The sequence below is a fragment of the Mustelus asterias genome, chromosome 8, assembly GCF_964213995.1.
Source record: "Mustelus asterias chromosome 8, sMusAst1.hap1.1, whole genome shotgun sequence".
Classification (NCBI taxonomy): domain Eukaryota; kingdom Metazoa; phylum Chordata; class Chondrichthyes; order Carcharhiniformes; family Triakidae; genus Mustelus; species Mustelus asterias.
The window spans coordinates 46,447,396-46,469,616 of record NC_135808.1 but is presented as its reverse complement, the minus strand read 5'-3'; the positions used below and the strand labels follow the sequence as shown (position 1 = coordinate 46,469,616).

At 46.1% G+C, this 22,221-nt stretch overlaps 1 protein-coding gene across 1 annotated transcript in view; it reads right to left on the bottom strand.

The window, feature by feature from the left end:
- Positions 1 to 22,221, bottom strand: part of LOC144497123 (tenascin-R-like) — a 291,741-nt gene that overhangs the window by 7,238 nt on the left and 262,282 nt on the right. Inside the window, exons 15-16 of the mRNA XM_078217919.1 lie at positions 18,268 to 18,429; positions 12,580 to 12,743 (exon numbers count right to left, since the gene is read on the bottom strand). Coding sequence (XP_078074045.1) covers positions 12,580 to 12,743; positions 18,268 to 18,429 — 326 coding nt within the window. The remainder of the gene's footprint in view (positions 1 to 12,579; positions 12,744 to 18,267; positions 18,430 to 22,221) is intronic.

Here is a 22,221-nt window from a genome sequence, read left to right as displayed (position 1 = left end):
AGAGGTGCTTAATGACTATTTTGCCTCGGTTTTCACAGAGGAGAAGGACCTGGGTGGATGTACTGCGGGCGTGCGGTGGACTGAAAAGATTGAGTATGTGGACTTTAACAAAGAGGTTGTGCTGGAATCTTTGAAAGGTATCAAGATAGATAAATCGCCAGGTCCGGATGGGATGTACCCCAGGTTACTGTGGGAGGCGAGGGAAGAGATTGCATAGCCTCTGGCGATGATCTTTGCATCGTCGATGGAGACGAGAGAGGTGCCGGAGGATTGGAGGATTGCGGATGTGGTTCCTATTTTCAAGAAGGGGAATAGGGATAGTCCAGGAAATTACCGACCGGTGAGTCTAACCTCAGTGGTTGGTAAACGGATGGAGAAGATCCTGAGGGACAAGATTTATGAGCATTTAGAAAGGTTTAGTATGCTCAAGAATCCTCAGCATGGCTTTGTCAAAGGCAGATCGTGCCTTACGAGCCTGGTGGAGTTCTTCGAAAAGGTGACTAAACACATTGACGAAGGGAAAGCGGTAGATGTGGTTTACATGGATTTTAGCAAGGCGTTCGATAAGGTCCCCCATGCAAGGCTTCTAGAAAAACTGAGAGGGCATGGGATCCAAGGGGCTGCTGCCCTGTGGATCCAGAACTGGCATGCCCAAAGGAGGCAGAGAGTGGGTATAGATGGGTCTTTTTCTAAATGGAGGTCGGTCACCAGTGGTGTGCCCCAGGGATCTGTTCTGGGACCCTTGCTGTTTGTCATTTTCATAAATGACCTGGATGAGGAAGTGGAGGAATGGGTTGGTAAGTTTGCCGATGACACGAATGTTGGTGGGGTTGTGGATAGTCTGGAGGGATGTCAGAAGTTACAGAGGGACATAGATAGGATGCAAGACTGGGCGGAGAAGTGGCAGATGGACTTCAACCCAGATAAATGCGTAGTGGTCCATTTTGGCAGGTCAAATGGGATGAAGGAGTACAATATAAAGGGAAAGACTCTTAGTACTGTAGAGGATCAGAAGGACCTTGGGGTCCGGGTCCACAAGACTCTAAAATCGGCCCCGCAGGTGGAGGAGGTGGTTAAGAAGGCGTATGGTATGCTGGCCTTTATCAATCGAGGGATTGAGTTTAGGAGTCCGGGGATAATGATGCAGCTATATAAGACCCTCGTCAGACCCCACTTGGAGTACTGTGCTCAGTTCTGGTCGCCTCATTACAGGAAGGATGTGGAAATGATTGAAAGTGTGCAGAGAAGATTTACAAGGATGTTGCCCGGTTTGGTTGGCATGCCTTATGAGGATAGGTTGAGGGAGCTTGGTCTTTTCAACTTGGAGAGATGAAGGATGAGAGGTGACCTGACAGAGGTGTACAAGATGTTGAGAGGTATAAATCGGGTGGATTCTCGGAGGCTTTTTCCCAGGGCTGAAATGGCTGCTACGAGAGGACACAGGGTTTAAGGTGCTGGGGAGTAGGTACAGAGGAGATGTCAGGGGTAAGTTTTTCACTCAGAGGGTGGTGGGTGAGTGGAATCGGCTGCCGTCAGTGGTGGTGGAGGCAAACTCGATAGGGTCTTTTAAGAGACTTCTGGATGAGTACATGGGACTTAATAGGATTGAGGGTTATAGGTAATCCTATATATAAGTCTCGGTAGGTAGGGACATGACCTGCGCAACTTGTGGGCCGAAGGGCCTGTTTGTGCTGTATTTTTTCTATGTTCTATGTTCTATGTTCTAAGCTCGTCCCAATTGCCCACATTTGGCCCATATCCCTCTATACCCATCTTACCCATGTAACTGTCTAAATGCTTTTTAGAAGACAAAATTGTCCCCGCCTCTGCCAGTACTTCTGGCAGCTTGTTCCAGACACTCACCACCCTGCGTGTGAAGAAATTGCCCCTCTGGACCCTTTTGTATCTCTCCCCTCTCACCTTAAACCTATGCCCTCTAGTTTTAGACTCCCCAAGCTTTGAGAAAAGTTGTTGACTATCTACACCCCTCGTTATTTTATGGACCTCAAGAAGATTACTCCTAAGCCTCCTATGCTTCCGCGAAACAAGTCCCAGTCTATCCAACCTCTCTTTATAACTCAAACTTGGTCCACTTGTCCCACCTCATCCCCAGCACCAGATCCACCATTGCCTCCTTTCTTGTTGAACTGAGAACATTCTGACCAAGGAAGTTCTGAACATATTTCAGACATTCCTCCCTCTTTTCTCCTTACTCTAACATCAATATTTGGATGATTGTGGAGGATAAGTTTGGCAAGTTTTGGAGGATAAGTGTGGCAAGTTTTGGGAACCTTGGATAATGAGAGATATTGTGAGCCCAGTCAAAGAGGAAAAGGAAGCATTTGTCAAAGCTAGGAGGCTGAGAACACACGAAGCAAGTGTGGAATACAAGGAAAGTAGAAAGAAACTTAAGCAAGGAATAAGAAGGGCGAAAAGGGATCATGAAAAGCATTGGCCAGCAGGATTAAAGAAAATTCCAAGGCTTTTTATACATTTATATAAAGAGCAAGAGGGTAGCCAGGGAGAGGGTTGGCCCACTCAATGACAAGGGAGGGAATCCATGCGTGGAGCCAGAGGAAATGGGCGAGGTATTAAATGAGTACTTTGCGTCAGTATTCACCAAAGAGAAGGACTTAGTGGATGATGAGTCTGGGAAAGGATGTGTAGATAGTTTGAGTCATGTTGAGATCAGAAAGGAGGAGGTATTGGGGTTCTTGAGAAACATTAAGGTAGATAAGTCCCCAGGGCCTGATGGGATATACCCCAGAATACTGAGAGAGACAAGGGAGGAAATTGCTGAGGCCCTGAGAGAAATCTTTGTATCCTCACTGGCTGCAGGGGAGGTCCCAGAGGATTGGAGAATAGCCAATGTTGTTCCTTTGTTTAAGAAGGGTAGCAAGAATAATCCAGGTAATTACAGGCCGGTGAGCCTTACATCAGTGGTCGGAGAAATTATTGGAGAGGATTCTTCGAGACAGGATTTATTCCCACTTGGAAGTAAGTGGACATATTAGTGAGAGGCAACATGGTTTTGTGAAGGGGAGGTCATGTCTCACGAACTTGATCGAGTTTTTCGAGGAAGTGACAAAGATGATTGATGAGGGTAGGGCAGTGGATGTTGTCTACATGGACTTCAGTAAGGCCTTTAACAAGGTCCCTCATGGCAGACTGGTGCAGAAGGTGAAGTCGCATGGGATCAGAGGTGAGCTGACAAGGTAGATACAAAACTGGAACTCCCACTTACCTGACGAAGGAGCAGCGCTCCAAAAGCTTGTGGCTTTTGCTACCAAATAAACCTGTTGGACTTTAACCTTGTTCATTGAGACTTCTTACTTGGTCAAAGAAGACAGAGGGTAGCAGTAGAAGGGTGCGTTTCTGATTGGAGGGCTGTAACAAGTGGTGTTCCTCAGGGATCAGTGCTGGGACCTTTGCTGTTTGTAATATATATAAATGATTTGGAGGAAAATGTAACTGGTTTGATTAGTAAGTTTGCGGACGACACAAAGGTTGGTGGTTTTGCGGATAGCGATGAGGACCATCAGAGGATACAGCAAGATATAGATCAGTTGGAGACTTGGGCAGAGAGATGGCAGATGGAGTTTAATCCGGACAAATGTGAGGTAATGTATTTTGGAAGGTCGAATACAGATAGGAAATATACAGTAAATGGCAGAACCCTGAGGAGTATTGATAGGCAAAGGGATCTGGGTGTACAGGTACACAGGTCACTGAAAGTGGCAATGCAGGTGGAGAAGTTATTCAAGAAAGCATGCTTGCCTTCATCGGCTGGGGTATTGAGTTTAAAAATTGGCAAGTCATGTTGCAGCTTTATAGAACCTGAGTTAGGCCGCACTTGGAATATAGTGTTCAATTCTGGTCGCCACACTACCAGAAGGATGTGGAGGCTTTGGAGAGGGTACAGAAAAGATTTACCAGGACGTTGCCCATTAGCTATGAGGAGAGGTTGAAAAAACTTGGTTTATTCTCACTGGAGCGACGGAGGTTGAGAGGAGACCTGATAGAAGTCTACAAGACTGTGAGGGGCATGGACAGAGAGGATAGTCAGAAGCTTTTTCCCAGGGTGGAAGAGTCAATTACTAGGGGGCATAGGTTTTATGGTGCGAGGGGTAAGGTTTAAAGGAGATGTACGAGGCAGATATTTTACACAGACGGTAGTGGGTGCCTGGAACCCGTTGCCGGGGGAGGTAGTGGAAGCGGATACAGTAGTGACTTTTAAGGGGCATCTTGACAAATACATGAATAGGATGGGAATAGAGGGATATGGTTCCCGGTAGGGTAGGGGGTTTTAGTTAAGTCGGGCAGCATGGTCGGTGCAGGCTTGGAGGGCCGAAGGGCCTGTTCCTGTGCTGTAATGTTCTTTGTTGTTTGATTAAGTCCTCCAATATCACCGTCCTATACTTTTTACACGTCTGTTTCATTTCCCTGCAGATTTGTTCCTCTATCTCTCTCTCTCAATTTTAGAGTCTGTACAAAACACCCAATAATGTGATCCCTTTTTGCTTCACAACTCGAACCAAATAAGAACATAAGAACTAGGAGCAGGAATAGGCCATTTGGCCCCTCAAGCCAGCTCCACCATTCAATAAGATCACGGCTGATCTTTTCATGGACTCAGCTCCACTTACCCGCCCGCTCACCTTTCATTCCTTTAATGTTCAAAAATCTATCTATCTTTGCGTTAAAAACATTCAAGGAGGTAGCTTCAACTGCTTCACTGGACAGGGAATTTCACAGATTCGCAACCCTATGGGTGAAGAAGTTCCTCCTCAACTCAGTCCTAAATATGCTCCCCCTTATTTTGAGGCTATGCCCCCTAGTTCTGGTTTCACCCGCCAGTGGAAAAACCTCTCTGCTTCTATCTTATCTATTCCCTTCATAATATTATATGTTTCTATAAGATCCCCCCTCATTCACCAAGGAGAGGGGCCATGTTTTTGAGGATGAGTGTGTGATACAGGCTGATAGGCTGGAGGAGGCAGATGTTCTGAGGGAAGATGTATTAGCAATTTTGAAAAACGTGAAGATCGATAAGTCCACTGGGCCAGATGGGATATATCCTAGGTTTCTTTGGGAGGCAAGGGATGAGATTGCAGAGCCTTTGGCTTTGATCTTTGGGTCCTCCCTGTCCATGGGGATCGTGCCAGAGGACTGGAGAGTGGCAAATGTTGTTCCTCTGTTCAAGAAAGGAAATAGGAATGACCCTGGCAATTATAGGCCAGTTAGTCTTACTTCGGTGGTCGGTAAGTTAATGGAAAAGGTCCTGAGGGATAGGATTTACGACCATTTAGAAAGATGCAGCTTAATCCGGGATAGTCAACATGGATTCGTGAAGGGTAAGTCTTGCCTCACAAATTTGATTGAATTTTGTGAGGAGGTAACTAAGTGTGTCGATGAAGGTCGAGCAGTTGATGTCGTATACATGGATTTTAGTAAGGTGTTTGATAAGGTCCCCCATGGTCGGCTCATGAAGAAATCATAGAATCATAGAAACCCTACAGTGCAGAAGGAGGCCATTCGGCCCATCGAGTCTGCACCGACCACAATCCCACCCAGGCCCTACCCCCACATATTTTTACCCACTAATCCCTCTAACCTACGCATCTCAGGACTCTAAGGGGCAATTTTTAACCTGGCCAATCAACCTAACCCGCACACCTTTGGACTGTGGGAGGAAACCGGAGCACCCGGAGGAAACCCACGCAGACACGAGGAGAATGTGCAAACTCCACACAGACAGTGACCCGAGCCGGGAATCGAACCCAGGACCCTGGAGCTGTGAAGCAGCAGTGCTAACCACTGTGCTACCGTGCTGCCCCGGACAAATTTGAATGCGGATTACAGGGTCAACAGCATGGTTCTGAGGAATGTTGAGGAACAGAGAGATCTTGGGGTTCATATCCACAGATCTCTGAAGGTTGCCACTCAAGTGGATAGAGCCGTGAAGAAGGCGTATAGTGTGTTAGCATTTATTAACAGGGGGTTGGAGTTTAAGAGCCGTGGGGTTATGCTGCAACTGTACAGGACCTTGGTGAGACCACACTTAGTTACCTCCTCACAAAATTCAATCAAATTTGTGAGGCAAGACTTACCCTTCACGAATCCATGTTGACTATCCCGGATTAAGCTGCATCTTTCTAAATGGTCGTAAATCCTATCCCTCAGGACCTTTTCCATTAACTTAGCGACCACCGAAGTAAGACTAACTGGCCTATAATTGCCAGGGTCATTCCTATTTCCTTTCTTGAACAGAGGAACAGAAGAAAGTAAGGAGGTGTGGGATAGAGGGAAATTTGGCCGATTGGATCAGTAACTGACTATCTCATAGAAGACAGAGGGTGGTGGTGGATGGAAAATTTTCAGACTGGAGACCAGTTACCAGTGGAGTGCCACAGGGATCAGTGCTTGGTCCTCTGCTATTTGTGATTTTTATAAATGACTTGGAGGAGGGGGCTGAAGGGTGGATCAGTAAATTTGTGGATGACACCAAGATTGGTGGAGTAGTGGATGAGGTGGAGGGGGTTATAGGCTGCAAAGAGACATTGATAGGATGCAGAGCTGGGCCAAAAAATGGCAGATGGAGTTTAACCCTGATAAGTGCGAGGTGATTCATTTTGGGAGGACAAATTTGAATGCGGATTACAGGGTCAACGGCAGGGTTCTGAGGAATGTGGAGGAACAGAGAGATCTTGGGGTTCATATCCACAGATCTCTGAAGGTTGCCACTCAAGTGGATAGAGTCGTGAAGAAGGCCTATAGTGTGTTAGCATTTATTAACAGGGGGTTTGAGTTTAAGAGCCGTGGGGTTATGCTGCAACTGTACAGGACGTTGGTGAGACCACATTTGGAATATTGTGTGCAGTTCTGGTCACCTCACTATAAGAAGGATGTGGAAGCACTGGAAAGAGTGCAAAGGAGATTTACCAGGATGCTGCCTGATTTGGAGGGTAGGTCTTATGAGGAAAGGTTGAGGGAGCTAGGGCTTTTCTCTTTAGAGTGGAGGAGGTTGAGAGGCGACTTAATAGAGGTTTATAAGATGATGAGGGGGATAGATAAAGTGGACGTTCAGAGACTATTTCCTCGGGTGGATGTAGCTGTTACTAGGGGGCATAACTATAAGGTTCGTGGTGGAAGATATAGGAGGGATGTCCGAGGTAGGTTCTTTACTCAGAGAGTGGTTGGGGTGTGGAATGGACTGCCTGCTGTGATAGTGGAGTCAGACACTTTAGGAACTTTCAAGCGGTTATTGGATGGGCACCTGGAGCACACTAGAATGATAGGGAATGGGATAGCTTGATCTTGGTTTCGGAAAAGGTTCGACACAACATCGTGGGCCGAAGGACCTGTACTGTGCTGTACTGTTCTATGTTCTATTCTTCTAAATTCTAATGAGTATCGTCCCAGTCTACTCAGTCTCTCCTCATAATCCAACCCTCTCAACTCCGGAATCAACCTATGAATCTCCTCTGCACCCCAGTGCCATTATATCCTTTCTCAAGTAAGGAGACCAAAGCTGTACACAGTACTCCAGGTGTGGCCTCACCAGCCCCTTATACAGCTGCAACATAACCTCCCTGTTTTTAAACTCCATCCTTCGAGCAATGAAGGACAAAATTCCATTTGCCTTCTTAATTACCTCCTCCACTCTAAAGAGAAAAGCCTTAGCTCCCTCAACCTTTCCTCATAAGACCTACCCTCCAAATCAGGCAGCATCCTGGTAAATCTCCTTTGCACTCTTCCCAGTGCTTCCACATCCTTCTTACAGTGAGGTGACCAGAACTGCACACAATATTCCAAATGTGGTCTCACCAAGGTCCTGTACAGTTGCAGCATAACCCCACGGCTCTTAAACTCAAACCCCCTGTTAATAAATGCTAACACACTATACGCCTTCAAATCAACTTAGTGTGATTCATGAACAAGGACACTCAGGTCCCTCTGCACAGCAGCATGCCGCAGTTTTTTACCATTTAAATAATAGTCCATTTTGTTGTTATTCCTACCGAAATGGATGACCTCACATTTATCAACATTGTCCTCTATCTGCCCACTTACTATCTATATCTCTTTGCAGGCTTTCAGTGTCCTCTGCACACTTTGCTCTACCAGTTACCTTAGTGTCATCTGCGAATTTTGACACATTACGCTTGGTCTCCAACTCCAAATCATCTATGTAAACTGTAAACAATTGCGGTCCCAATACTGATCCCTGAGGCAGACCATTAGTCACTGATTACCAACCAGAAAAACACTCATTTATCCCCACTCTTTGCTTTCTGTTATTTAACCAATCCTCTTTCCATGCTAATACATTTCCCGTAACGGTGTGCACTTTTGTCTTATGCAGCAGCCTTTTGCGCAGCACCTTGTCGAATGCCTTCTGAAAATCCAGACACATCACATCTACCAGTTCCCTGTTGTCCACCACGCTCGTAATATCCTCGAAGAATTCCACTAAATTAGTCAACCATGACCTGCTGTGTCTTCCCAATGGGAGAATAGATTCTATCCATGGCCCCTCAAGGACATCTCTTTTTCCAGCACTATAATCTCTTCCGTAATCAGTGCTGTCACAACACCCCTTTTTTCACTTTTCTAGCTTTTCTCAACACTTTATATCCTCGAATATGAAGTTTCCAGTCCTTGCTACTTTTTAAGCCACATTTCCATTCTTCCTACATGGCTATTTGTACTTGTAGCTCACTAACCTTATTCACCACACTGTGTGCGAGTTTGCATAGATAGTGTGCATTGTCAACCTCACTTTGTATTCCTCGTAGTCCTTCTTCATATCAACCAATCCAAGCATAGTACAAAAACAACTTACATTCATGTAACAACATGGATATAATTAAGTTACCTGTGGTTGATTCAGGAACACAATTGGACATAAGAAGACCCAAGTGCAGGGACAGAGAGGTGTGCAAAGGTTTAGGGAGGGTTCCTAGATCTTTGGAACTTGGCAGCTGAAGACATGGTCACCAAAAGGTCAAGACTGGATGAGAGCAGGAATCTGGGAGCATCATGAAGCTGGAAGATCCTCCAGAGATACTGGGGCTCTGCCACAGGTGGATTTGAAAACCAGCTTTAGCATTTTAAATCAAGGCATGGTACAACTGGAACCCAAGTGAATTGGGCCATAATGAGTCAACACTCTGGGGGATGGGTCAGGGTGAAAGCTCAGCCAGGGGAGTATGGGAGTAGTCATGTCTGAATAACCACAAATCAGTCAGTCTCAGATTGGAACACAGATTACTGTTTCCTCCCCAAGCTTATATCTGATTGGATCAAAGATGCCTGTCCATTCTACCCCTCTCCCCCCCCCCCCCCCCCGCAACCCCCAAAGCCGATCTGTGATTGGATCACAGATTCCTGGTTCACCCCCCATCCCCCCCTCCCACAAAACCAATCTCTGACTGGATCACAGACTCCTGTCCATTCCCCACCCCTCCAAAGCCAGTCTGTGATTGGATCACAGACTCCTGTTTTCCCCTAAGCCGGTCTCTGATTGGATCACGGATTCCTGTTTCCCCACAAGCCAGTCTCTGATTGGATCACAGGTTTTTGTTCCCCCCCCCCCCACCCCCACGCCCCCCACAAGCCACACTGATTGGATCACAGATTTCTGTGTCCCATCACCCACCCCCCTCCGCCGCCCCCCCTCCCCACAGCCGATCTCCAATAGGATCACTGATTCCTCTTCCCCCAAGCTGGTCATGATTGGATCACAGGCTCCTGTTCCACACGCACCCCACCCCCGTTCCCACAACCCCCAGAGCTCAGTGTGAGAATTTACTTCAGCAGAGTATCTGAGGAGTTGTGAACGGTGCTGAACATACCCACTAATGACCTCATGATGGAAGGAAGGTCATTGATGAAGTAACTGAAAATGGTTGGGCCGAGGACACTATCCTGAGGAACTCCTGCAGTGATATCCTGAGATGATTGGCCTCCAATCATCACAACCATCTTCCTTTGTGCTGAGTGTGACTCCACCAGCAGAGAGTTTGCCCTGAATCCCACTGACTCTAGTTATGCGAGGGCTCCTTGATGCTACACTGGGTCAAATAATGTCAAGCGCTGTCACTTTCATCTCATCTCTGGAGTTCAGCTCTTTTGTCATGTTTGAACCAAGACTGTAATGAGGTCAGGAGCTAAATGACCCTTGCAGAACCCAAACTGAGTGTCCATGAGCAGGTTATTGCTGAGTAAGTGCCACGTGATAGTGCTGCTGATGAGCCCTTCCATCATTTTACTGATGATTGAGAGTAAACGGATGGGGCAGTAATTAACCAGGTTTGATTTATCCTGTTTTTTGCATGTAGAACATACCTGAGTAATTTTTCACATTGCCAGGTAGATGCTAGTGTTGTAGCTGTACTGGAACAGCTTGGCTAAGGGTGCAGCAAGTTCTGGAGCACAAATAAGAGGTGGTGGTGCAGTGGTATTGTCACTGGACTACTAATCCAGAGACCCAGGGTAACAGTCTGGGGATCTGGGTTCGAATCCCACCACAGCTGATGGTGAAATTTGAATAAAATCTGGAAATACAAGTCTAATGATGGCCATGGAATCATTGTTGATTGTTGTAAAAACCCACCTGGTTCCTTTAGGGAAGGAAATCTGGTGTCCTCACCTGCTCTGGCCTACATGTGACTCCAGACATGTGGTCAACCACATTGCTGTGGGTCTGATGGCAGATAAAGGACATTAGTGAACCAGTTGGGTTTTTACGACAATGTAGTAGTTCCGCGATCAGCATTCCTGATTCTTTCAGTTTAAATTTCCTCGTGCCAGTTGAGCTCTTGTTCACCGGAGCATTAATCCACTCCTCTGGGATACTTGTCAAGTGGCATTCCCACAACATTGCCATTCCTACCTCTTCCTATTCACTTCTTATGTGTGGGGCATCATGTGAAAATCCCACTGTAGATCTCACAGAGACAGTGTGCATGAGTTGTGTGACAATGCAACTTCAGAGAGAGTGGCACGGTAGCACAGTGGTTAGCACTGCTGCTTCACAGCTCCAGGGTCCCGGGTTCGATTCCCGGCTCGGGTCACTGTCTGTGTGGAGTTTGCACATTCTCCTCGTGTCTGCGTGGGTTTCCTCCGGGTGCTCCGGTTTCCTCCCACAGTCCAAAGATGTGCGGGTTAGGTTGATTGGCCAGGTTAAAAATTGCCCCTTAGAGTCCTGGGATGAGTAGGTTAGAGGGATTAGCAGGTAAATATGTGGGGGTAGGGCCTGGGTGGGATTGTGGTCGGTGCAGACTCGATGGGCCGAATGGCCTCCTTCTGCACTGTAGGGATTCTATGATTCATTCTATGATTCTATGACTTCCCTGAGGAGACTTCATCCTTCTCCAACGCAAACCACTGAGGGAGTGTGATGGTCCCTGTGGGAAATGAAGGTCATCAATGTGCTGTTTCTGTGCTGTAATGTTCTATGGTTCTATGTGAGTGACTTGTTAACTCAACACTGTGCACATCACCATCCTGCACTAACATCTGATATAAAATTAACGTAAGTGAATGTAGCCTGCCATTGGACTGTGTGTTATTGAACACTAGGTCACTGACAGACTCTCATCTCCAATTGTAACTATGAGGTCTACCTAATCTTCTCCTCCGCAGCTATCTGTATGGAGATGTCTGGAGGGTCATCTCTGTTTGCTCTTCTATGCTCTCCTATAAGGATGGAAAGATGTGAGTGTGAGAATTGGAAGGTGGATAGATTTCATAGAATCCCTACAGTGCAGATGGATTGTATTTGTGCAGGACTAGACATGATGTAAGAAAAAGGTGAGTGTCAAGTGGGGAGTGCTCAGTGGAAGATATGAAGAGGTGCCTTGAGAAAGAGCAATGTTTCTGTAATGTAAGTTGATCTCAGGAACAAGGTGCAGTAAGTAGGCTTGTGAAGGCCTAGCCAGTTTGGTTTGGGTGAGAGACATCAGGATGTGGTTAAGTGAGCCTTCAGTGCAGGTCCAGCTTCCATCGCTGCTGCTAACCTCCTCTGGAATCTCTGTGAGCCAGAGTTCCTTTTCCTGTGAATGAGGGAGGGAATCTCCCTGAGAGCCCATTCACACCGCAGATGAATTTGAGAGAGGCAGTGGCTGGGATTCTCCAGGCCCGCTGCAGTGAATGGAAATTGTCTGAGCACCAGATTCTTCATTCTCGCTGGCAGTGGTAGCAGGGTGTGTGAGATGAGAGAATCCTGGCCTGTGAGGGGTGAGGTGCAGCCTGCCCATACTGAAAATCCATTGGTGCAATGTCTTGCTTTGTTCAAAACTTCACCCATTCCTCAGCTTTGTAAAATTCTGTTAAACCTTCAGGAAATTTCACCAAGACAACTGCACTACCGTTCTCCCTGTCCCAGACCCCACCCTTTTCCCAACCACCCCATGTGGCCTGTCAGTCAAAGCATTAAAATTTAACCAATTAGAGACAGGCTGGTGGGTTTTTGGAATCAGTGATCCATTCAGAGACAGGCTGGTGAGAGCAAGCACTCTGACATTGGGCATTGTGTCTGCTCCCTCGAGTCTGTTTGATTTGTTTGTCCCTTACCTGACTATGGCGATTCTCTCCGTATTTCCCGTTGAGGTTAGCACGGTGACAGTTCTTATACCACCAGGCTCCCTTGTAAGACGAAGCACAGTTTGTGATAGCAACATCATTGTCCCGATCCTTGGTGGAAAATGGGCGGCCCTGATGATAGGAGAGTGAGTCCCCTGTGGATATAGAGTTATAGACTCATTGCAGGCACAGAAAGTGACCAATTGACTCAGTGATGGCTCCTTGTGGGTTAATCCGATCAGCCTCATCCCTGCTTTATCTCCATATCTCTAAGTTTATTTCCTTCCAGTTCCCATCCAATTTCCTGTTGAAATCATTCATCATCTCCCTCACAATCCCCCCTAACTCTTTCCTAAAACCTTCAATCTGTGTCCCCCAGTCATTGTACCATCAGCCAATGGGAAAGGATTTTCCTTGTCTACCTTATCTAAACCTGTCATCATCTTCTACACCTCTATCAAATCTCCCCTCAATCTCCTGTACTCCAAGTAGAACATCCCTAGCTTCTCGAACCCTAACCTTGGTGCTAAAATCTCTCATCCCTGGACCCATTCTGGTAAATCTCCTCCATACCCTCTCAAGAACGCTCACAACCTTCCTGAAGTGTGGTGACCAGAACTGAACTCCCTGCAGACTCTTCAGAACTGTCTCATCTAGTCTATTTTGTCTTTCCCAGCCCTTCTTCCTCAGGCTTCTCTGCATGAAATCCTATCTATACCTTGTCTCTTCATTCTGAAAATTCTGGTGATTCATGGCTGAGGACAATCAAATCCCTTGGTACCACATCATTCTGCAGTCTCTCTCCATTTTAATGATATTCTTGCTGAAACTGTACAAGGCACTTGTGAGGCCACACCTGGATATAGGGTACAGTTTTGGTCTCCCTCTCTAAGGAGGGATATACTTGATTTGGAGGTAGTTTAAAGAAGGTTCATTAGACTGATTCCTGGACTGAAAGGATTGTCTAATGAGCAAACTTTAAGCAGGTTGGATCTATACCAATTGGTGTATAGAAGAATGAGAGGTGTGACCATACTGTGCCTTCTAGAAATGTATTTTAGTCATGTTTCTGTGCTGAATGCATTTACTAGCCCCTTTCTTTTTATCAGAGCCATTTTGTCTGGACCCAGCAGCCCTGTATTGTTACTGCAGGGACATAATTGATCTTAATTGCTCCAATGTTTGTTCAAACTGAACTAATGCAGCGTTCTGTTATTTTGTGTTTTCCCTGGGATATTGCAGGGTAGTGCTTGATTAGGTTGATTGACAGGTAAGGTCATATGACTGGGTACAGCTAGGCTCTCACAGAAAACTCAAGGCCACTGTTGAAAAACGGAGGTGGACAAAAGGGTAACTATAGGCCGGTTAGCTTAACTTCTGCAGTAGGGAAAATGCTTGAATCTATCATCAAGGAAGAAATAGCGAGACATCTGGATATAAATTGTCCCATTGGGAAGAAGCATCATGGGTTCATGAAGGGCAGGTCATGTTAGACTAATTTGGTGGAATTCTTTGAGAACATTACATGCGCAGTAGACAATGGGGAACCTGTGGATGTGGTGTATCTGGATTTCCAGAAGGCATTTGACAAGGTGCCACACCAAAGGATGCTGCATAAGATAAAAGTAGGCTTGTGAAGGCCTAACCAGTTTGGTTTGGGTGAGAGACACACCGTTATGGATAACGTATTAGCGTGGATAGAGGATTGGTTAAATAACAGAAAGCAAAGAGTGGGGATAAATGGGTGTTTTTCTGGTTGGCGATCAGTGACTCGAGGTGTGCCTCAGGGATCAGTGTTGGGACCCCAATTGTTTACAGTTTACATAGATGATTTGGAGTTGGAGGCCAACTGTAATATGTCAAAGTTCGCAGATGACACGAAGGTGACTGGCAGAGCAAAGTGTGCAGAGGACACTGAAAGTCTGCAAAGGGATATAAATAGTTTAAGTGAGTGGGCGAGGGTCTGGCAGATGGAGTCCAATGTTGGTAAATGTGAGGTCATCCATTTTGGTAGGAATAACAGTAAAATGGACTATTATTTAAATGGTAAAAAACTGCAGCATGCTGCTGTGCAGAGGGACCTGGGTGTCCTTGTGCAGGAATCACAAAAAGTTGGTTTGCAGGTGCAGCAGGTAATTAAGAAGGCAAATGGAATTTTGTCCTTCATTCCGAGAAGAATGGAGTTTAAAAACAGCGAGGTTATGTTGCAGTTGTATAAGGTGTTGGTGAGGCCACACCTGGATCACTATGTACAGTCTTGGTCTCCTTATTTGAGAAAGGATATACTGGCACTGGAGGGCGTACAAAGGAGATTCATAGGTTGATTCTGGAGTTGAGAAGGTTGGCTTATGAGGAGAGACTGAGTAGAGTGGGGCTATACTCATTGGAATTCAGAAGAATGAGGGGAGATCTTATAGAAACATATAAGAATATGAAGGGAACAGATATGATAGAAGCAAGGAAGTTATTTCCACTGGCGGGTGAAACTAGAACTAGGGGGCATGGCCTCAAAATAAGGGGGAGCATATTTAGGACTGAGCTGAGGAGGAACTTCTTCACCCAAAGGATTGTGGATCTGTGGAATTCCCTGCCCAGTGAAGCAGTTGAGGCTATCTCATTGAATGTTTTTAAGGCAAGGATAGATACATTTTTGAACAGTTAAGGAATTAAGGGTTATGGTGAGCGGGCGAGTAAGTGGAGCTGAGTCCATGAAAAGATCAGCCATGATCTTATTGAATGGTGGAGCAGGCTTGAGAGGCCAGATGGCCTACTCCTGCTCCTAGTTTTTATGTTATGTTCTTAGTATGCATTTGGGATTTTGAGAAAGAGCTGTATCTCTTGCTCTGTCTGAAGTGGAGACTGGAATCTGCCAAGAAATAAGACTTTTTCTCTGAGAATCTACTGTTTGGGATGGAACTTTCTTTGGAAGTTGCTGCATGGGATTTGGAAGACAGATGTCTGCCTGGATCACCCCCCAGAAGTGTCAAAAGGCTTAAAATCTAGGACCGATGTCAGCATCTTTGGTTTCTGTGTTAACTGGTTCTAAAAAAGGGTTCAGTTCAGTAGGTATTCCTTCTAAATTTGGACAATAGAGATAGTTAGCTGTTAAGAATTATACTTTGTCATGTTTAAGTATTTTAATTGGTAAAAGTTATGCCAACTCTTTCTGTTATATTCTGTGTTCTTAAATAAAATTTGTTTTGATAAAAGCTTCCTGGTGGGTCACTTGAATCATACCTGGAGTGAATCACCTTATGTTCACCCTAATGCCAAAATCAAATGTAAAAGTTAAGATCGAGGTTGTGCTGGAATCTTTGAATGGCATCAAGATAGATAAGTCGCCGGGTCCGGATGGGATGTACCCCAGGTTACTGTGGGAGGTGAGGGAAGAGATTGCAGAGCATCTGGCGATGATCTTTGCGTCGTCGATGGAAACGGGAGAGGTGCCGAAGGATTGGAGGATTGCGGATGTGGTTCCTATTTTCAAGAAGGGGAATAGGGATAGCCCAGGAAATTACCGACCGGCGAGTCTAACCTCAGTGGTTGGTAAGCTGATGGAGAAGATCCTGAGGGACAAGATTTATGAGCATTGAGAGAGGTTTAGTATGCTCAAGAATACTCAGCATGGCTTTGTCAAAGGCAAATCGTGCCTTACGAGCCTGGTGGAGTTCTTCGAAAATGTGACTAAACACATTGACGAAGGGAAAGCGGTAGATGTGGTTGATATGGATTTTAGCAAGGCGTTCAATAAGGTCCACCATGGAAAGCTTCTCGAAAAAGTGAGAGGGCATGGGATCCAAGGGGCGGCTGCCCTGTGGATCCAGAACTGGCTTGCCCAAATGAGATGCCGGCGTTGGACTGGGGCAACGCCCTTGCCCAAAGGAGGCAGAGAGTGGGTATAGATGGGTCTTTTTCTAAATCTGTTCTGGGACCCTTGCTGTTTGTCATTTTCATAAATGACCTGGATGAGGAAGTGGAGGGATGGGTTGGTAAGTTTGCCGACGACACGAAGGTTGGTGGGGTTGTGGATAGTCTGGAGGGATGTCAGAAGTTACAGAGGGACATAGATAGGATGCAAGACTTGGCGGAGAAGTGGCAGATGGACTTCAACCCAGATAAATGCGTAGTGGTCCATTTTGGCAGGTCAAATGGGATGAAGGAGTACAATATTAAGGGAAAGACTCTTAGTACTGTAGAGGATCAGAAGGACCTTGGGGTCTGGGTCCATAGGACTCTAAAATCGGCCCCGCAGGTGGAGGATGTGGTTAAGAAGGCGTATGGTGTGCTGGCCTTTATCAATCGAGGGATTGAATTTAGGAGTCCGGAGATAATGATGCAGCTATATAAGACCCTCGTCAGACCCCACTTGGAGTACTGTGCTCAGTTCTGGTCGCCTCACTATAGGAAGGATGTGAAAAAGATTGAAAGGGTGCAGAGGAGATTTACAAGGATGTTGCCTGGATTGAGTGGCATGCCTTATGAGGATAGGCTGAGGGAGGTCGGTCTTTTCTCCTTGGAGAGACGTAGGATGAAAGGAGACCTAATAGAGGTGTATAAGATGTTGAGAGGCATAGATCGGGTGGACTCTCAGAGGCTTTTTCCCAGGGTGGAAATGGCTGCTGTGAGAGGACACAGGTTTAAGGTGCTGGGGGGTAGGTACAGGGGAAATGTTAGGGGGAAGTTTTTCACACAGAGGGTGGTGGGCGAGTGGAATCGGCTGCCGTCAGTGGTGGTGGAGGCAAACTCAATAGGGTCTTTTAAGAGACTCCTGGATGAGTACATGGGACTTAATAGGATGGAGGGTTATAGGTAGGCCTAAAAGATAAGGATATGTTCAGCACAACTTGTGGGGCCGAAGGGCCTGTTTTGTGCTGTAGTTTTTCTATGTTTCTAAACTTCCTCAATAATCTTGGAATTTCTGATCTTGTCCTAAACTGAGATGATCTTTTTGAAACATATAAGATCCTGAGAGAGCTTGGCAAGGCAGATGTTGGGAGGATATTTCCCCTCGTGGGGGGAATCTGGCATTATGGGGTACTGATTAAATATAAAGGTTTCCTATTTAAAAGGAAGATGAGGAAGTATTTCTTCTCTCTGAGGGATGGCAGTGTTTGAAACTCTCTTCCACAGAGAGTTGTGGAGGCTGGGTTAGACAGGTAGCAAAGTAGAGTTAGTGTCTCATCAGATCAGCCATGCTCTTAATGAATGACAGAGCTGGGTAGAGGGGCTGAATGATCTACTTCTGCCTCAAAGGACCTTTTGTAATTCTCCAAAAGCATGAGTTCAAATCCGACCATGGCAGCTGGAGGAGTTAAAATAAATCTGGAATAAAATAACAGTCTCAACAATAGTGGGGTTGAAGCTCCCAGATTGTTATAAAAGCTCAACTTGCCCACTCACTAATGTGCTCCAAGCAGGGAATCTGTAATCGTTACCCAGTCTGGTGGTCTCCGCAAATAAGGAGAGAAAAAGGCAGAGGACGTACCAACACCACATAGACAGCAGCAATTAGCACAGATGTTTCAGCACCATTCACTCAGGGGAAATTACTACCACATTATTACTTGCGATCCATGACATTTCAGAAGAATGAAATTTTGACTGAATGAAAGTTCCTACCTTTCCAATATTAACCATTAATAAATTTCTATTCCACATCGGAAAGTAAATAAAACTCACCGGCAGTCCCATTGTAATCTCCCAGTCTCAATTTGTACAGGTTCCTGGAATCACTCAGGTAAAATCGATCATACGCTGCGTACACTGATTCACGGCCATCACGGAGATCGATGCGGAGTTCGTATCTGCTTTGAGCAGAGATCTTATGAATGTTGTCCAAACCTAAACCCACAAAACACAGAGATCAACAAGTTAGAAACAGGCAGTGTCAAAGTAGAGAGGATGTGAGAGAGTGCCAGTGTGTGTTCACAGTGAGTGTGAGACAGAGTAACAGTGCAACAGTAACGTCGGTATTGGGGAAGTTGTTAGAGTCTATTATCAAGGGTTTCGTAACTCTGCATTTGGAAGGCAGTGGTATAATCAGACAAAGTCAGCATGGATTTACAAAAGGGAAATCATGCTTGACGAATCTATTGGAATTTTGTGAGTAGAGTTGACTGAGGAGAACCAGTAGATGTGATTTATTTAGACTTTCAGAAGGCTTTCAACAAGGTCTAACGGACTACTATGAAAAGTGCATAGGATTGCAGGTAATGTCTTGAGATGGATAGAAAGCTGGTTAGCAGATAGGAAGCAAAGTTGGCACCTATGAGTCTTTTCCTGATTGGCAGTCAGAACAAAGAACAAAGAAAATTACAGCACAGGAACAGGCCCTTCAGGCCTCCAAGCCTGCACCAATCATGCTGCCTGACTCAACTAAAACCCCTTACCCTTCCAAGGACGATATCCTTCCTTCATGTATTTGTCAAGACGCCTCTTAAAAGTCACTATCATATCTGCTTCCAATACCTCCCCCGGCAGCGAGTTCCAGGCACAAAGATGTCCAAAGATGTGCGGGTAGGTTGCTTGGCCATGCAAAAATTGCCCCTTAGTGTCCTGAGATGCGTAGGTTAGAGGAATTAGCGGGTACAATATGTAGGGATATGGGGTAGGGCCTGGGTGGGGTTGTGGTCGGTGCAGACTCGATGGGCCGAATGGCCTCTTTCTGCACTGTAGGGTTTCTATGAATCTATGAATCACCCACCACTGGGTAAAAAAAACTTGCCTCGTACATCTCTTCAAACCTTGCCCCTCGCACCTTAAACCTATGCCCCCTATTAATTGACTCTTCCACCCTGGGAAAAAGCTTTTGACTATCCATTCTGTCCATGCCCCTCATAGAAATCATAGAAATCATAGAAACCCTACAGTGCAGAAGGAGGCCATTCGGCCCATCGAGTCTGCACCGACCACAATCCCACCCAGGCCCTACCCCCACATATTTACCCGCTAATCCCGCTAACCTACGCATCTCAGGACTCTAAGGGGCAATTTTTTTTTTAACCTGGCCAATCAACCTAACCCGCACATCTTTGGACTGTGGGAGGAAACCGGAGCACCCGGAGGAAACCCACGCAGACACGAGGAGAATGTGCAAACTCCACACAGACAGTGACCCGAGCCGGGAATCGAACCTGGGACCCTGGAGTTGTGAAGCAGCAGTGCTAACCACTGTGCTACCGTGCCGCCCCATAATCTTGTAGACTTCTCTCAAGTCGTCCCTCAACCTCCATCGTTCCAGTGAGAACAAACCAAGTTTCTCCAACCTCTCCTCATAGCTAATGCCCTCCATACCAGGCAACATCCTGATAAATCTTTTCTGTACCTTCTCCAAAGCCTCCACATCCTGATAGTGTGGCGACCAGAATTGAACACTATATTCCAAGTGCGGCCTAACTAAGGTTCTATAAAGCTGCAACATGATTTGCCAATTTTTAAACTCAATGCCCCGGCCAATGAAGGCAAGCATGCCATACGCCTTCTTGACTACCTTCTCCACCTGTGTGCCTGTACACCCAGATCCTTCTGCCTATCAATACTCTTGAGGGTTCTGCCATTTACTGTATTTATCCCATCTGACGAATCCACTACTGTTGCAGGCAGGGCATTCCACGCCCTTACTACTCTCTGAGTAAAGAACCTACCTCTGACATCTGTCCTACATCTATCACCCCTCAATTTAAACCTATGTCCCCTCGTGCTAGCCATCACCATCCGAGGAAAAAGGCTCTCACTGTCCACCCTATCTAATCCTCTGATCATCTTGTATGCCTCTATTAAGTCACCTCTTAACCTTCTTCTCTCTAACAAAAACAGCCTCAAGTCTCTCAGCCTTTCCTCATAAGACCTTCCCACCATACCAGGCAACATCCTGGTAAATCTCCTCTGCACCTTTTCCAATGCTTCCACATCCTTCCTATAATGCGGCGACCAGAACTGTACACAATGCTCCAAGTGCGGCCGCACCAGAGTTTTGCACAGCTGCAACATGACATCATGGCTCCGAAACTCAATCCCTCTACCAATAAAAGCTAACACACCGTATGCCTTCTTAACAACCCTATCAACCTGGGTGCCAACTTTCAGGGATCCATGCACATGGACACCGAGCTCTCTCTGCTCATCCACACTACCAAGTATCTTACCATTAGCCCAGTACTCTGTATTCTTGTTACTCATTCCAAAGAGAATCACCTCACACCTTTCCGCATTAAACTCCATTTGCCACTTCTCAGCCCAGCTCTGCAGCTTATCTATGTCCCTCTGTAACCTGCCACTTCCCTCCGCACTGTCCACAACTCCACCGACTTTAGTGTCATCTGCAAATTTACTAACCCATCCTTCTACGCCCTCATCCAGGTCATTTATAAAAATGACAAACAGCAGTGGCCCCAAAACAGATCCTTGCAGTATACCACTAGTAACTGAACTCCAGAATGAACATTTCCCATCAACCACCACCCTCTGTCTTCTTACAGCCAGCCAATTTCTGATCAAAACCGCAAAATCACCCTCAATCCCATGTCTCTGTATTTTCTGCAAGAGCCTACCATGGGGAACCTTATCAAACACTTTACTGAAATCCATATACACCACATCAACTGCTTTACCCTCATCCACCTCTTTGGTCACCTTCTCAAAGAACTCAATAAGTTTTGTGAGGCACGACCTACCCTTCACAAAACCGTATTGACTATCCCTAATCAAATTGTTCCTTTCTAGATGATTATAAATCCTATCTCTTATAATCCTTTCCAAAACTTTGCCCACAACAGAAGTAAGGCTCCCTGGTCTATAATTACCAGGGTTGTCTCTACTCCCCTTCTTGAGGGACAACATTTGCTATCCTCCAGTCTTCTGGCACGATTCCTGTAGACAATGACAACATAAAGATCAAAGCCAAAGGCCATTGGGGCGGCACGGTAGCACAGTGGTTAGCACTGCTGCTTCACAGCTCCAGGGACCTGGGTTCGATTCCTGGCTTGGGTCACTGTCTGTGTGGAGTTTGCACATTCTCCTCGTGTCTGCGTGGGTTTCCTCCGGGTGCTCCGGTTTCCTCCCACAGTCCAAAGATGTGCCGGTTAAATTAATTGGCCAGGTTAAAAATTGCCCCTTAGAGTCCTGAGATGTGTAGGTTAGAGATTAGCGGGTAAAATATGTGGGGGTAGGGCCTGGGTGGGATTGTGGTCGCTGCAGACTCGATGGGCCGAATGGCCTCCTTCTGCACTGTAGGGTTTCTATGATTTCTATGATTTCTCTGCAATCTCCTCCCTAGCCTCCCAGAGAATCCTAGGATAAATCCCATCTGGCCCAGGGGCCTTATCTATTTTCACACTTTCCAGAATTGCTAACACCTCCTCCTTATGAACCTCAATCCTGTCTAGTCTAATAGCCTGTATCTCAGTATTCTCTTAGACAACATTGTCTTTTTCCTGTGTGAATACTGATGAAAAATATTTATTTAGCGCCTCTCCTATCTCTTTGGACTCCACGCACAACTTCCCACTACTGTTCTTGACTGGCCCTAATCTTACCCGAGTCATTCTTTTATTCCTGACATACCTATAGAAAGCTTTAGGGTTTTCCTTGATCCTAACTGCCAAAGACTTCTCATGTCCCCTCCTGGCTCTTCTT